This window comes from Coturnix japonica, chromosome 4 (assembly GCF_054131305.1).
Source record: "Coturnix japonica strain WE chromosome 4, WE-NBRP24, whole genome shotgun sequence".
NCBI lineage: Eukaryota > Metazoa > Chordata > Aves > Galliformes > Phasianidae > Coturnix > Coturnix japonica.
In genome coordinates, this window is record NC_140666.1 from 82,072,311 (window position 1) to 82,090,072 (window position 17,762).

The 17,762-nt window shown below is 38.2% G+C and overlaps 1 protein-coding gene across 1 annotated transcript in view; it reads left to right on the forward strand.

Moving 5' to 3' along the window:
- Positions 1 to 17,208, forward strand: part of CPZ (carboxypeptidase Z) — a 34,141-nt gene extending 16,933 nt beyond the window's left edge. Inside the window, exons 6-11 of the mRNA XM_015862938.3 lie at positions 668 to 829; positions 6,176 to 6,334; positions 9,531 to 9,666; positions 10,832 to 10,971; positions 14,124 to 14,223; positions 16,169 to 17,208. Coding sequence (XP_015718424.2) covers positions 668 to 829; positions 6,176 to 6,334; positions 9,531 to 9,666; positions 10,832 to 10,971; positions 14,124 to 14,223; positions 16,169 to 16,518 — 1,047 coding nt within the window. The 3' untranslated portion in view covers positions 16,519 to 17,208. The remainder of the gene's footprint in view (positions 1 to 667; positions 830 to 6,175; positions 6,335 to 9,530; positions 9,667 to 10,831; positions 10,972 to 14,123; positions 14,224 to 16,168) is intronic.
- The last annotated feature ends 554 nt before the right edge of the window (positions 17,209 to 17,762 follow it).

Consider the following 17,762-nt stretch of genomic DNA (forward strand, 5'->3'; position numbering starts at 1 on the left):
TGGAACAGGATGCCCACTGACTCACTTTAATGACTTTTAAACTAATTTGTAAAGAAACGTAATTTAATACTGTGGAATAGGCATTATTCCTCTTGTAGACTAGCAGATGTAATAAAATGTTAATGTGGTCTGTACTTGACAGCTTTCAGAGATCAGCTGATGTCTGAGGGAGACATATGAAAGCAACGCTTCTGATAGATGTTACCTGGCATTTGTCTTCTTTACCTCACTTCTACTGATATCATAGTTAGCATGGAACATGAAAACAGGACTTTTTTTGAGTTGCTCAAGTGGTGAGCTCTACCTATTAGAATGACACTGGGGTTATTGCGTTCTGCCTGAACTTTTCTTTGAGCAAAAGCTGTAATGTTTTTTTCTTTTCTTCTCTTCTAACCCACTCTGCATGTTGTTCTGTGTTGAGTAAGAAACTGCTGTGCTCCTCTCATGACTCACATCACTGGTGAGTGAAATAGCTCTCATATGCTAGCAAGGGCAATCTCGGGGATAAGAAATGATTAAGTGTGGCTTTTTCTTTTGACTGCATATACATTTTTAGCTTATCTCGGATGTATTTTAAAATATATCTTTACTAGTTATAAAATGAAATTTTAAACACCTCATTTTCTCACGAAGTTATACTGAACTGGGTTTCTGTGTTACATCTTAGGGTGCTGGTTACAATGGATGGGTGATTGGCCGACAGACAGCTCAGAATTTGGACCTGAACAGAAATTTCCCTGATCTGACTTCAGAAGCTTACAGAAGAGCTGGGATTCGTGGGGCCCGCCTGGACCATATCCCCATTCCACAATCCTACTGGTGGGGTAAGGTATGAATTACAGATTTTATAAATCTCATATACTACAGAGCAGTTCAGAAATCAAGAACCTGAGGTTGCTTGGTCTTAACGTTATTCTCTGGTGATAAGATTTTATATGTCGGACTAAACTTTACATGTTCAGAATTGTCATAAAAAATCCTGGTGTGGGTCTGGCCAAGGGGCAGGTGTCATAAATTTGTTGATAATTTGGATGATGCTATTATAAATTAAGAATCATAACAGTTAGGAGAGGTCACAGGCATGTAACAATTCACTGTTAGTGATTTAAACTGAGGTAGTATGTTGAAAAGCTTTTTTATGAACTTTTGTGTTATTGTGGGTTGCATTAAAAAGAGCAGGACCAGCAGGTAGGGGAATGTGATCCTCCCCCTCTACTGTGCCCTGGCGAACCCCCATCTGGAGTATTCTGTCCAGTTTTAGGTGGTTGCCAGAGGACCCTGCCAAAACCAGCGATTCTGTGATTGTCAGTCTCAGATCTCACTGCATTAAGCTCTGCACAGGTTTGATACAGCTGTAGCTTCTGACTTGGAAACCACGAAATGGCTTAGTGTGAAGTCATGTGGCATATGCTTTCCACAAAAACACTGCTTATAAATGACTACAAACTGCTGGAGCAATGGGAAAATCCAGTTGGGTGGCAGTGGTATTGGAATGGAGAGTTGCTGCCACCTCTAGACTAGAGGAGCAGAATGGAAACACCACTGCAAGACCTTGCACTTATTCTCATTAAGTGATACCCAGGATTGTTTTGGCAGCTGTGTTAAGCATTAGCAAAAGATCTGAGACAGCACACTGTTAACTTCCACTTTTCTACAGGTGTTCTCATATAAGGGCTGTACTACATCCCAAGGAAATCTCTAATGCTCCCCAACATTTGGTAATCCATTTTACAGCAGTGAAATCTGGATAAAAGCACCTCACTTCCTTAAGATAATATAGATATGATGATGAAAGGCTATGAGGAACTTAATGGTGCACTTTATATCAGATCATTGATTTTCAACATAACTCATCTCAAGAAGTTTATGCATGTTACTGTACAGATCCCAGCTCATGTCACTGGATTTCTGCAAGAATAAAAGGTCATGGGCATAATAATTTCCAACTTTTTCCTGAACAATGACTGATAACACCGAAGTGTAATTTACAGAACCTCCGATGGGAAAGAAGAGTTGAGAGCGTGTGAAGCAGAACCAGAGGTCAAATGAAAACAGCTGGAAAAATGTATTTTGGGATAGATGTCTACAGAGGGAACTGTTTCAGGTCATTCCACTTGTGCTTTGTAGTTTTCTCATGGTTTACCTTGTCTCATGAAGGATTTGCTTTCCCATATAGGACTTAGGCTCAGAGCCATCCCTGTTCTCTTTTAAGGAAACTCTTTCCCTCCCTTCAAAGTCAGAGCTTTGACTAGGAATGCCTGTGTTTCACAGTAAATCTCTGAACACAGCTTACTTCTATATATCTGTTATCCTATTTCCAAATGGCAATCCAGGATTATCCAGTTAGTTGTGAACCTGCCTTCATTTACAGCACAAAATAGTAATTACCCAGAACGTGCTTAGTAATAACAATATTATATCACAACAGTCATTATAAATATATATGTCTAGCTTACTGGGAGTAGCTATGCTACTTTAATCTCACTTGCAGAAGCTGTCTCTCTTGGTGAGAACATCTTGCTGGATTCCTGGTTTGAGAGCAAACATTGCCTTGTTCTTGTCAAGGTTGGCTATCCATGCAATTGCAGTTCTGTTGTCTGCCAGGATTTTTGATCCATATCTACACGTGTGCTTCCCTGGAGTGAGGTGCTTGCAAGGATTTGTTCCCAGCCTTAGGGAACATCCTTAGGGATGTTGTGTATCATCAGAGCAGTTTACAGAGGGCTAATTTGGAGACAGGTTAACATTTCTCCTGCAAATACCTCTACTGTCATGGCCAGTTCTGCCCCTGGTCACCACCATGTGTCTGTCACCACAGACCAGGAAGCCTTGGCACCAAATCACCCTCTGTCTGATGTCTGCCTTAGCGTGTACAGGCCCTGGAGAATAAACACAGTTCTACTCCTGCAGGCTTGTCTTTGCTTAGGAATATGAATTAGAAATAAGTTGATGGTTCAGTAACTCATTCCTCATACTACTAAAGGACTCAGGAGACCTCTAGGTACTTTCCTGAACCCAAAATGGGTCCTGACCTAAACAATACCCAAAGCATATTTGCAGAACAAAGGAGATAACTGATTTGTCTGCGGCCTGAATGGCACCACAAAATCTCCTTGTTAACTGTAGTTATTCATGGTTCAGAAACATAGTGGTAAGCAGTTTCACCATTTTAGGTTCCTCTCCTGCACTGACGGTAGTCACAGAGCAGCCAAAGCACCTCTCCCATAAGAAGCTTCAATTCTGTCAGGTGGACAAACCCATGGCTCCTACAGAAGTCAGCTTTGTGTATGCAAAAGCATTAAATCATGCTTTTCAACACCGGCCTCTCAGCTTTCATTTACTTAATAGCTTTTATTACCTGCCTTATTAAAGTAATTATGTGGGTATTGCAGGACATTGTATAAAGATCAGAAACTGGAAAGTGTGGTCTCAGCCAATCTCACAGTCTCAGTAGAGCTCTGACCTCCCTCTAGACCTTACTATACAGTGGTTTTTGTTCCCTGGTATTTTATGTTATTGAAATACAGGGTCTGAGTGCTAGGTCTGAGAGACTTTGGGTTTCATTTGAAGTGAATCCAGTTAAATTGGCTTGACTCTTAACAGGATTTGGAGGTCTGTGCCAGTGGAGGCCAGCATAGCATTTAGAAAAATGAAGTTTGTTGTTTCTAAAAGGAGGTGGGGGGAAAAAAAGCCTTTGAAAGCTATGGAGACAGTACCTAATTACAGTATAATTGATAAAAATGAGATTCGGGTTTTAAAAGGTAGTGCCCATTCACTGTAATTATGGCCAAATAATTTGGCTGTTTTCTAATTATATCTCAAATTGTCTTGTGAGATGAATACCTTAAGATTGATTTCCTCTGACTAAGAAACAAGAGCCTTGGTGAAAAAGAAATGAAAAACAAACACAGAATCCACATTATAGTAAAAACCTACAAACAGTCAAAGGGGAGATTGAGACAGGATCTGATATCATCCAAAGGATCTGAACCAAGATAAAAAGGGATGGACACACTTCAAAGCCTTAGTCGTGGATCAAAAAGTTGCTAAAATGCAATTAGGATAAAAACCATGACATTGAAATTACTGTTTTTCCACAGCGTTTGGTTCAACAAGACATTGGCTATGTGATGCACCAGTGTCTTGCAGCTTATGCAGGTGTCTAGTGAGCAAGTCAGCTAAGCAGAAGAGAGCAGAATATCAGAGCTCTCTGAGTCAAAATTCTAATTTCACCCTTCCCCGTTGAATGACAGAAACAGATAAAATCTTATCAAGACCTAAGAGCACTGTTTGAAAGTAGGGCTGATTCTCAGGGTACATCTTCCTTGACTGGGCATCTGCATGTGGTGCAGGGAATACCCTCTCCTGGAGTGCTATTTGACTTTCAGAATGCTTTTTCAGGCCATGCCCTTTCCAGAAACTAACCTTAATAGTTATACAAAAAACATGATTTATGTTTCTGGTGTGCAGAGTGATTCTGTTTGTGGACAAGTGGCACAACCTAGCCTGTGTCCATATGTTAGCTGCAACTTAAACATTTCTTAATCTTAAAATTATAGAATTATAGAATCATAAAGATTGGAAAAGGTGACTAAGATCATCGAGTTCCTACTACTTCCCAAACACAAGGTACAGACTTTTCAAACAGCTCTGTGAATGCACCCAAATCATATGAAGGTAAATGTAAAGCTGTGACTGGATGTGTGAAGTATATAAATATAAGTATATAAACTATATAAATAGACATAGAAAAGTGATTTCCTAGTGTGGCTGTCAATGTACCAGCATATGTAAAGCTGCATTTAGATGTGCCTCGTCCAAAAGTTACATCTGTGCAGGGACTGATGCAAAAAAAAAAACAACAGGAATTACAGTTACTGTGAACCAATGTTTCGATCTTTAGGGTGTTATTTATTTATTTATGTTCTGTATCTACTGTGTTTTGAGCTATATAGTGCAATCATTGGAGGCACTTGGCTCTTTGGCACTGGATATTAGCCCCTCCAGTGTCCTGGCTGGACAAGTTCCTGATAGTGGACATAAAGTGCAGAATGACATGCAGCATAGGCAGCCCTGCAGAAATACCGCAGTAAATCTAGCGTAACAACCTTGCACTTATATATATATATATTTAAACTTGCGTATATGCACTTCTGCGAAGCAGAGTCTGGAACAACAATGTTCTTTTCCCCTGATATCCTCACAAGTTGCAAAGAAAACAGTCTCACCTCCAAGGGCACCGACTAGTGTCTGGGCTTGCGGGGACCAGCCACCAGGTGACACTGTTACCCCGAAGAATTCACCAACGCCGATGAGAGTCCGTGAAATCTCTCCTTAGCGCGGATTCCCCGAGGTCCGATCCCTACCCGGCTGTTGTCACATCTCATACACTGCCAGAAAGACGAACTTTGTGACCTATTTGCAGCAGTTCCCTGCAAGTGAACTGCAATTGTTGCTGCGTGTTATATCTGTTCGGTTTATTTGCAGAGCTAAGGTCAGTATATGAGATGTTATTTCCAACAAGTGCTGAGCATTACAAACTGATCCTTGTATCCCATCCAAAGTCAGCCCAGCTGTTTCAGAAATTAAACTAGAAAAGAGGCCTGGTTTGCAAATAATAGTAAAGCACCATGACAAATAACGGCATCATCATTTTGAACTGCTGAAAGTGCTGCTGCAGTGAAAAAGTTTCTTTGGCAAAGTTTCTGGCTTTTTGATTTTTGTTTTTTGGTGGTTTTTTGTTTGTTGGTTTGGTGGGTTTTTTTTCCATCGATTTTTCCAGTGTTTGCTTCTGGTTTATAGGGATGCGTGTCATCTCATCAATTTTTTACAGTAAGGGCAGTGAGGTTGCCCATAGAGGTGCTGGATGCTCTGTCCTTGAAGACATTCAAGGTCAGGCTGGACAGGGCTCTGAGTAACCTAACCTAGCTGTAGGTGTCCCTGTTTGTTACAGGGGAGTAGCGTTCTTTCCAACCCAAAAATGCTATGATTCTATGATCTGTTCCCTGGAGCAAATTGACACTTTTCCCCCATTAATCAGTGGAATGGGAGAGGTGAAGAGCCTCATCATCCTCCTCCTTGACACACTCTTCTTCACAGGACTTTATCCTGCTCAAGAGCAAATCCCTTCATTGCTGAACAATCAGTCATGGCTATTTTTCCTTCTGTTTTTCAGGTAGCACCTGAGACTAAAGCAGTCATGAAATGGATGAAGTCCATCCCATTTGTGCTCTCTGCCAGCCTCCATGGGGGAGAATTAGTTGTGACTTATCCTTATGATTATTCAAGGCATCCTATGGAAGAAAAAGAGTTCTCCCCTACACCTGATGAGAAGGTAGGGTTTGATTTTTGTGCAGTAGGTATATTGATATGGTTTCCATATGCAGAACATGAATTTGCTCCATCAAGTAGTGCTGTTTAGCACTTTGTTGTAGTTTTCATGGAAATAAAAAGGATGTATTACTCCAAAAGAAAAAAGAAAAAAAAATGCGGATTTATGCATTAAGTAATTCATGCAATCACTTTATGTGTCCTAATAATATTGATCAGTAAAAATTTGCTCATGTTTTATGAAGTCAAACACGCTTTCAAGAGAGTCAGGTTAAGAAAAGTAAGGATGTCACTATATAAGGGGTGGAAGCTCTGCTTTTTTTACCACTCTTTTCCTAGGATGATAGAAGCAAGCCTCAACAGAAGTGTTTTCTGTTAAAATCTGTAGCAACAAAAAGGCTGCCTGCCATATGGTGGCAGCCTTGTAACATTTATTCCAAAAGAGTAGGAATGGTTTTCCCCTCTCAGGTTCCTCAGCTGGGAATCGCTGTAAATCTTCTGTAAAATTTTTTGCTGTCTTTCCTATTTCCCTTTGATTTCCTCAATCTAGTATTCATTGCTGACAAGCCCACTAGGAGAAGAGCCAGCTCTTTATCCTTCTAGTGTGTGTTAAAAGTGTCCCTGGCCTCTTAAGTAAATGTGGTTCCTTACCCAGCTTACAGCAATTGAAAATCATCAGAAGTTGGTCTTTGGCTGGAGATATCCCTTATCTTAGAGCACATTTCTGGGCTGAATCTCTTGTAAAGTGACAATTCTCATCAGCAACTATTAAATATTTCTCACTATTTAACATTCTCTATATCAATTCATTTCTTCTGGGTGGTGTGAAGTGTACTGACAATGATTTTAGCAGTGATATAGGCCAGGCACTGCACAGTAAAAAACACATGTAACAAATGTCTGGTGGGTGGCACTGAACACTACCAAAGCTCTTGGTGAGAAGTTACAAAGTCTAGTGGGTGTCACAAACACATCCATGTACATGTCCCCTCACCTGGGCTAGAGGTGTCATCCTGCACAGAGATGGTGCAAGGCGTGGCCACACATGCTTCATCCAATGGTTCACATGTGGGAATGAAGGACAACTGTCCCTCCACCATCTCCATTCAGAGACAGCATGTATATTTTGTATAAAATGATTCATAACTAAGAAGATCCTTTGGGATGCAGTGAGCCCTAATTGTATCCCTGGTTTGCAAGACACAGATCCCTGGTTTGTAAGACACGGAACCGTATGCTGAGATGGCTTCATAGCCAGTAGCAGCAAAGCCTGGGAAACTAGTTACAAACATGGATGTTTCGAATATACTGGGAGGTTCAGGGGGAGGGGGAAGAGGGAGGCTTGGGATATCCTCTACTTAAACAAACTTTTTCAATGAGTCAGCTCAGGAACTTTAATAATGGGAAGTTATAAAATGTGTACCTGTGAAGCGACCTGCATTTAAGTAATGTAACCTGCTGCTGCTGGGGAACTGGAAACCTGAAATATACAATGTGTTTTAGCTGCTATATGTTAGCTGTATCCCTTGTTCTGAACACTGATCCGCCAAATGCACCATGCAAAGGTAAGAGAGGCAAATTTGCACCCTTGTCTGCAGCCCTGGGTGAAATGCTGCAATACAGACAATGTCCAGAATTTCAAAAGTCAAATTCTACAAAGCACATTCAAACTAAATTTCTTTGAAATCCTTGGGATCTTCCAGCAAAAGCTGGAAGGGTGCTGCCACTTACGTATGTCTCTCATGGTGTATGTTTGGTAGTATGGAGGTCCTCTTGGCAGTGACAGATTCAAGCCTCTTTAACTCACATCACCAACGAGGCTTCTAACTGCTGAGTCTCAAAACTGACCCACGCCCTTATGCCATGTTCTTGCATCTGTTTCAGATAACCTAGTCCAGAACCTTCCATATTTTGGCCTGCTGTTTCCAGTAAACTGTTGTTGCTTTGTGTTAGTGGCACTGACCCTGTGACCACTGGGGCAAAAAAGTACACACTAAAATGGAGTCAAGTTTTGCTGAATGGAAACTCTCCCTTTCTCCCACTCAAAAAACCCAACCTGTGTCAGTCAGTGGGATCAGTGTTGGCATGTAACATCATGTACCCCATTTTAGCAACTGAGCATCATGCTTCCAAAATTTCTCTTCATTATCTCCCTTTATGTTCTTTTATATTATGAACTCTTCTGTTTAAGCATGGAATTATTTTAAGGTCTGTGTCCAGTCACAGCTACTCTGGCCATCAGAAAGATTTTGGCAAATTTTCTTCACATGGAATCACAGAATCCTAGAATGGTTTGGGTTGGAAATGACCTAAGATTTTACACACCCAATTCCTTGAATGTTGTCTTAAGAACTATTGAGTGCAACCCATAAAGCTGATCTGATCTGGTGGCTTATTACCATTGCTGTCATTTTAGGGCTAAAATCTGAAATTGTAGTTTTTGTAGATGAGATTTGAATCAAATGAATAAATGGGAATATTTGTGTTAAAATTTGGAATAAGAATTGGAGAAAAAATGATAGAAAACTGATTCAAAGAAATGGCTTCCCCAGATCATTGCTGCTTCTTCTGTCTTCACTTCATGTACCCATCACTTTTTCTTTCTGGGTGGTGACTCAGCTGCTCCTTATCACTATTAACACTCTTAAGAGATTGGTGGTGACACACTCCATCTCTACATCCTATCCTTCCATTTTTAGGAATGGTTTCTGCCCCATGAAGAAGCAACTGTCATTGAGATCAAACTGGCAGGTTGTCCTGTGAGAATGATAAGTGCAAAGCAAATTGACACTGTCTATTTTAATCACCAGCAGCTGATGCAAAGATATGGTTGAGCTGAGGTTGGTGTAGGTGTTTCTGAAGCAATAAAAATAGCAACAGCTAGAAGACAGTGGGAAGAGCTGATTTCAGCCATTAAACCTGGAATTTAGACCAACCAAGAAATCTCACTATGTCTGCTTCAGATAGATTAAATCCAAGTGTTATAAAATCAACAGATACTTAGTACTGGCTAAATAAATGAAATTGCAGAGGGGTACCTTAGAGAAGAAAGCAAGTGAAAGCTTTTTGGCAGAACATTCTTGCACAGAGGTTCTCACTCCCCATCTGCCTCTGGGCTCACAGCAGCAAGAGTTTCTAGCATCAACAGCCATGACTGAAGACTAACATGTTTACTGTTTACTTCAAACCTGTTTTTTCAGATGTTTAAAATGCTGGCAAAAGCTTATGCTGATGCACATCCAGTCATCTCAGACCGATCAGAACATCGCTGTGGTGGAAATTTTGTAAAACGTGGAGGTATTATAAATGGTGCTGAGTGGTACAGCTTCACTGGAGGTAAAACCACTTTACCGTCATTTCAAGAGAGGTACAACCTCTATACAACCTTAATGAGACAAACAAGGGTTTGACAGAAATAATTTTATTCATTTCAGTTTTCTTCAAATCTAATACTTGCAGAAAGTTTCCTGTGATTTAAATAGTGATATGTATGTTGGTAGCATTTATTTCCAGCTGCCAAGGGACATATTTAACACTGATAAAATCTAGAAATGTTACCAAGCTATACAAGGGTCAGATTTGTTACTGTATATAAGATCCCTCTAGTTTTAAAATCTGAAAAGTAGAAATAAGTGCTTGATGCTGTGTTATCATACTGTAGTACCATGGATTTGATTTCACCTTTCAGATTTGTACTCTTCTTCCTGGAAGTATTGCTTTTAAATATATAAACAATATAATATATAAAATATATTATTATATATTTTATATTATATAAAATATATATATTATATATTATAAAAATATATAAAAAATATATAAACAACTTATAAAAATAAGTTGTTTAAATAAACACTTATTTTTTGTAATGAAAAACAACAGCAGAAACAAACTATTCATTAATTTGTGCTTAAGTTGGTAATTTGATTTCCTCAATAGTATTACTCTTATTTTTTTCCCTCAGTATGTCGAGGATGAGTTACTATTGTTCATACCATTTTCACAGGCATTTCAATCATGTCTTGAAACTGAACTCGGATGGTTCTCAAAATTATTGTATAAAAACTGGGCACTCAGAAAGATTTGAGGCATGAGTGAGAATCAAGTTTAAGTATCCTAGACTTACATTCTTTTGAAAATTATTTCCAGCGCCTTTTGTGCAGAAACATTTCTGAACGTTCTAGTGGCAAAAGGTCATCTCTTTCCTGAAGAACTTTGGCAATCACGTCTAATATAGCTAATTATCTAATCACTGTGATTAGCCAATTCTTATATTTCTATTGCTGTTTCCTGGCCAGGTGAACAATACTTGAAATAATGTTTCTTCACTGGAAAGCATCATCACAGTCATTAGTTAATTCACAGCTGAAACAAGTCCTAACATTCTGGATTTGTTCAATAATTTCTATGTATTGGCCATTGCCTTCAGCCAACTGCAACAGGAAAATTCCAGTTTGGAGTTAAATGGGTTCTTCTTCATCTTTTCTTTCTGAATCTGCAGGTATGGCAGATTTTAACTACCTTCATACAAATTGCTTTGAAATTACTGTGGAGGTAGGATGTGAAAAATTTCCTTTGGAGGAAGAATTGTTTACAATCTGGCATGAAAACAGGGATGCCCTTCTGAACTACATGGAGATGGTATGACTCTACTTTTTCAGACCTGAGTGCTTATGGTTTTTCTTCTTATTTTCTTTGTCAATATTTCTATCATTACTGTTTCCCTTTTTAGTTATTACTGAGACAGCACTAAATCAGTCATCACATTCCACCTGCAGCTCAGGGCCTCCACTTGTCTGATAGGGCTTATAGATAATATTTGCCTTGTCTTGCAGGAATGATGAAGATAGAGAACTTTAAAACAATGAAAAACCGAGATTTCTATAAATACTTTGTGCAACATTATAAATCAACTAATTTTAATGTTAGGGGGAAAAAAAAAACCATAAAAAATACAAAACAGCCTTTCTCCTGAAGAATAAACCAAGAGAGCTGTTTTCCAGAAAGCTTCTTGGAACTTTTCACTGTCATATTCCATGTTCGTGGCTCAAACTCTGCTGTACAGCAACAGGAGGTCCAACAGATTCAGTTGGAATGGAGAGGTTCTTAGTATCTTGCTAGAAATATTGTTTCCACACTTCTTAGCTCAGTTTCTAGATGAAAATAGTTTAAAAGGTTTGAGGCTTCATTTTCTAAAGGGACAACTATATGCCTGTAAGCATTAAAGCAAGCCATTAAAAAGTCGTTTTTAATAACAAGCTTGAGCTCAGCAAAAACAAATACCTCACTGACAATAAGTAAGTGAACACAGAAACAGAAGTTGCTCCTCTTTCTCTCAGCCATTAGTAGATTAGATTTCTGTCATGCCTTATTTTGATAGAGTACGCAGTAATTTAAAATAGTTAGGAGTGTTTTTATTGCCTTTCTAAGCAACCTCTTGCTACTTGTGGTAAGTATCATCATTCAATAAAGTCTACAGTACAGACCACCAAACTCATTTCATTTTACAGCTGTCTGATGAAAATGAGTTTTAGTGAATCCAAATGGAGCTGGGTTAAATCCATATATATTGCAGTTGAAGCCTTCAAGATGTAAAGATTTTTATAGTGTGAGATACTGTAGAAGCCTGTGCCGGAAAAGCTTTTTGAGTAAATGCAGGACAGTAAGCAAAACAACTTTGTAGATAAGGATGACTGAATTACTCCTGATAAGGATTAAGTCTGCCATAACCAATTCTAACTTTTCTTATTCTGATACATACCAGGCTGGTTGGTGTGTGTACAGATCTTCTTGACTTAACACACTGAAGTAGTATTCATTTTCACAAACATTGATCTCTTCTCCCCATTGGAAGTTGTACCAAAAAGCATTCTGGAATGCTCTCTGCTCTCTACATGGCACAGACGTGAGACAAAACCAAAACCAGTGTATTTAATAAAGGAAACCAAATCAACATCATTAAAGGAATTTCATATTTGTCATTTTTATCCTCTCCTGTTGTAATTGCAAAATTATTATTGAAGTTGGATGAGGTCATACTACTTTGAGTATGTCTACAGTGTAAATTCAATTTGACTCAGAGATGACTCTTCTGACCAGATTTACCCACTATCCATATGATAAATCCTCAAGTCCAATGCTGAAAAGTAAATCACAGTTCTTCATCATAAACTTTTTAAAGGACAGTTTTGAAGCCTTTAGACTGAATTGTTTCTAAATCCATCAGTGAATTGCTCCACTCAGTATAGAAAGGCTACATTAAAATGGCAGTACAATCATCTCATCTTAAATAAAAACCTGCTGTCATTGGACTATACTAAATAATTTTCAAGCTTGGTATTAAAGTTACCAGAAAGTCAGATATTCAACTGCATGTTTTTAAGCACCTATTTTTCTCTATATTTTTTTCCATTGCTTTGATGCTTTTCTCTTTAAAGTCAGGGTGAGTAAATGAGTAAAGAACAGCACAAGTTAATCATACCAGTTCACGGGAAAAACAGGAATGGAGTCACTTTTCAATTACAAAGTTCATATGGAGTTTCTAGTAGAAACTATTTCCATTTCCATTTTTTAAAGCTGCAAAAGAAAGATCCTTAAATAAAGTGAGCTGTTTGTGCACCTCTTCGTTTGACAGAATTCACATTGCTCTTTAGTATGTCACCAAACACATTTCTCATCAGCTCAAGCAGCTGTGCTTGTAGAGAAGAGCAAAAGGATATTATACACACTGCTATCATGACAGTCTGACATGTAGTGATGTGTAGGCAGCATGGAGATGATGAGACCGAAGTGGCCAAAAATTTTCCTGAAATAGTCTTATTCACTCATATTAAATAAAAAAATATTAACATTTCCATAACTGTATTCAGTGTTATATATTGATAATATTCATAAATGTGTGCTGAAAATGATTTTTAAGTATTGCATTAAGGATCATGTTGGATATAAGGATTGCACAAAGAATTGCATATTTAATATTAACACGGAGTTAAATATAGCAATTTACAAAGGTTTATCCTTATTCTGATTTCTCCTTACCTTAGAATTCATGCTATTATTTTGTTTGTATGTTTTCACTCTAAAATAATCTACCACAAGACAGTTGTGCAGGTTCAGTTCTTTATTCATTTTGCGGTCCTTTATGAAGAAGTGGAAGGAACTGAAAACTATCTATCTATTAACAAAAAAGACCTGGCTTCTTTGTAAAGCTTCATTAACTAATTTTGCTACCAGCATGGCAGTGTATTGTTTATGTATGGTATTATCTACAAACTAAGAATTACGTGAGATTTTGATTTACTTCTCACATCTTTTAATGCTGTACTTTGAGTAAAGGGCCACTGCTCTATGCTGACTTGGTTCTGCTTATAGCAACTATGATTTCTTTACACTGTGTGTAGAGAATGAGATTGTTTTTTACAGCTTTAACTTTTCATTTCTTTCTAGTTCTGAGTCTAGGGTAGGCAATCAGCAACAGTTTTTAAATGGTGTGATTGTATCATGAGATGCCACTCATCTGTCCAGTGGAGAGACCCTCATTGCAATGCACAGCAACATGCCTAGCCTGGGAGAGCACTTGTTCTATTCTCCCTTTTCATTAGCTCTCTCCAAGAAGATATTGCTGCTCTTGAGATCTTAATGTAGATGTGATCAGAAGAGGTATTAGCACCCAAGATCCTCTGTAATGGATCAAACCTCTCAAAAGCTGTTTCCTTTCGACACAGGTAGAATATTTAGATGTGGTGCTGTGATCAGTGACTCCTATGTATCTTTGCTTCGCTTTGCTTTTCCAGGTTCATCGGGGAATAAAAGGAATTGTGTCTGATAAATTTGGCAACCCAATTAAAAATGCTAGAATTTCAGTAAGAGGCATCCAGCATGATATCACCACAGGTAATATTTTTATTTCAGACTTTTTCCTGGGGCAGAGTGAAAGCAATGAGAAATGAACCTGCGAAGTCTTGTCATATCTGATGGAACTGTCACCTTATTGAGAAGTCAAGGCTCAGCTGTGAGTTTGTTTTGAGAAAGGCTAGAGAGAGCAAATATCAAGCTGTCTGTTCAGTCTGTCATGTCTCTGGGATGACATAGTTGTTGCAGTTAAAACTTCCATATGAAGCTGTCAGCCAGCCATCAAAAACAATGTGAATTAGAGAAATTCAGAAATCCACCTAGGAGTACATATTTCATGTTTGGAGAAATATAGCAATATCCTTTCTGGGGGGCAAAGACTACTTAAGGAAAGACTGGATGTTGTGTTGAGGGACATGGTTTAGTGGAAGCTATTGGTAATAGGTGAACGGTTGGACTGGATGATCTTTTAGGTCTTTTCCAACCTTGGTGATTCTATGATTCTATGATTCTGTCTATCTTGTATTCATGGAAAATAGATGAGATGTCCTGAGCATGAGATACAGAATGTATGGTAGAATCTACAGTGGCTTTAGCAGCTGTAATAAGTGCAGTGTTTGAAAGGCAAGCAACCTTTTTCTCATCTGAACAACAGTATAAATATATGCAATCTGTGAACAACGTTTATATAAAATGCAAAACAACATAGAATTTTGAATTATGTTCAGTGTCACCAGCTGATAAGCATAAATCAAGACATGTGCAATTGCTAATTTTCTCAGTCCTAAAGTTCTGAGCATTGGAGTAAATGCTTTCATTTTATTATTGATTTCAATAGGAATAGGATAGACCATGGGAGTGCAAAACAGGAGACGTGAATGGTAACATTTTTCCCATAATGATAGCTGTTGAATCAATTTGGAAAGCTACAGTGGCTTATAATGTAGTGGATGCTTTCCAGCTTTTGGAAAAGAAAAAAAAAACCAAAAAACAAAAAACACCCATCACAAATAAAACAAAACAAAAAACCTTAACATTAGAAAGGATACAACAGTGGAGATGATGCAGATTCAGTTAATGGGAGACTCTGGCATGAAATAGGGTCTCTTTCAAATGTCTTCCCAGACAATGGCTTCACATTGGCAATGGACACTTAAAGAATTAAGGATTGAATAAAAAATGTGAATACACTGAAGTAAAATGGAGCATTTGCTCTTGTGTTAGGTGGGGTTAAATGCATCATATAATTAAAACATCTTTAAATTTCAGTGTCAAAAAAAGGACTGAAAAATTCCATGGGAAAATAACATTAATGCAACATCAACTGAGTTAAGAAACATATCATTCAAAATAAAGGAAATACAAAACGGAGAATAAATATTGCATTTTAAAACTCCCTGCTTTTTGCCTGCAGGGACTAACCTTCAGCTGGAGGAAATTTACACTCAGTTTATACTAATGGCAATTTATACCATCTGCAGCTCCAACTCCATGGTCTTATGCACTATAACATCTGCAAAGTAGTAGAATGTAATATAATAAAAAGAGGGATTTCTTACCTCTTTAGACATGCTATATTTATGTATACATTGCAGCTTGGATTCTCCTTTCACTTTCTTAAGTTTCACGTAGTTTTTAATTCATTTGGTTTCTTTTGGAGTTATTCCTTGTGTCCATAGAAAAGCAGCAAGAAGGAAAGCTTCCCAGTTACTGAAATTTAGCGTGTGATTTTTCTTCCTTAAGTTCCCAAAGGCCACACTTTCAAAGGCAGAATATATTTTTTTTGTCCTTCAAATCCTTCTGTCTGAACTTTTTTCAAAATTTGTGTTGATTTGTTTCTGAAGTCCTTTAAATGCCTGCTCCCTAAGTCGTTATGTATCTAATCTCTATCTAAATCTTTATGTATCTTTACTCATGAGTATGAGTATGTATCTGTAAAGGATGGAAGACCAAATAACCTCTGTCTTGTGCCTTTCCCTTTCCAAAGCTGCTGATGGAGACTACTGGCGACTCCTGCCTCCAGGGACGTATGTAATCACTGCCCAAGCCATGGGCTACACCAAGGTGATGAAAAGGGTCACCCTTCCCATCAAGATGAAACGGGCTGGACGAGTTGACTTTGTCCTGAGACCCATTGAGGTTTGGCCTAACAAGCTTCTCCGCCGGCCCATGGAGGACATGAATGACCAATATGACCCCCTGGAACTGTTTGACCCTCATGCTCAACATGCACAGGCTCGGGGAGGGTCACAACAGATCAGGGAGAAGCCCTGGTGGTGGTCCTACTTCAGCTCTCTAGGCCTGCATAAACCTCTCTGGCTGCTTAAACAGCATTGAGTGGTGCCATCGTGCTCTGCTCATCTTGTTCTGCTGCCCTTCCACCCAGCTCCATGCACCCTGATTGCTCTTAGCAGTATTTAAATCTATGTCATTTGAAAGTACAATGTTAATTCAAGCCTTCTTTTGTTTTCTCTTTGCACACAAGTGGGTCTGTTCAAGTGTTTTTATATATTAAAAGCAATGGTGCACACCCATTCAAGAGCCAGGTTTTATGCAGTCTTTTTCTTAGTAATGTGCTGTACTTCTGCCCATGTAGTTAATCATCACATTCATTATTTATTAGGTTCTAAGTACCTGCAGGAATATATTCCTGATCCTTTAATGCATTTTTTGTACATGCCTTAACACATTAATGACCATGTACTAAAAACAATTTTCAGAAATCTCTTCTCTTTTTACATTGTATTAGTATATTAAGTTCCATTCATTAGCTCTTCTAGTACAGTTCACAATTATTTTTTAATCCATCATGTGACATTAGTATTGATTTTGGACTGAAAAAAAATCATTAGGAATATGGTAGTAAATCTGCACCTGAGTAAGTAGCACATTCAGTAGGATGGGCTGCTCACAGGCAGGTGAGGAGTCATTAAATCAGCGAGGAATCGTTAAATAATGTTTTCTCAAATACTGTTTCATAAATTATCCTTTGAAGACATATGTAATAAAAAAACTGTTAAATACTCAGTCTTACTTCTTTGAACTCTCTTGCATCAGTAAACCCAGAGAATCAAGAAAAATGCTTGGAAAGCTGATTCTGTTCCAAGAAGTCTGAAAATCCAGTCATTATGATATATAGATGTTAATATAATTTGAAGTTTTCTAATTTAATAAGTAAAGCAAAACACAGAAATATATGCTCACTGATGGAAGTACACACAACCTATGGTGTGGAAAAGTACATGAAGTAATTTGTTGAATATGACACATTATGCTGAGGATATAAACATCACACAGTCTTTAGTCCACGGGATAATTAATGGAATAATCAAATCAGTCATTAAGTTCTTTCCACGAGCGTTAAATAGGTAAGTAATAGTACTGCAAGATGCTGTCCTCTCTCCAAAATTTTTTTTGCATATCCATTATTTTGATGAAACATTTAGACTTGTTCTTCCTTTTGGCTCACAGTGGGTAATGAGCTTCATGCACTTACAGTAATTCCTCATCTGAATGCCACAGTGTACAATCAAAATGTTTGTTTGGAGCTGACGTACTTCCTGCAGGAACTGCTGTATTAG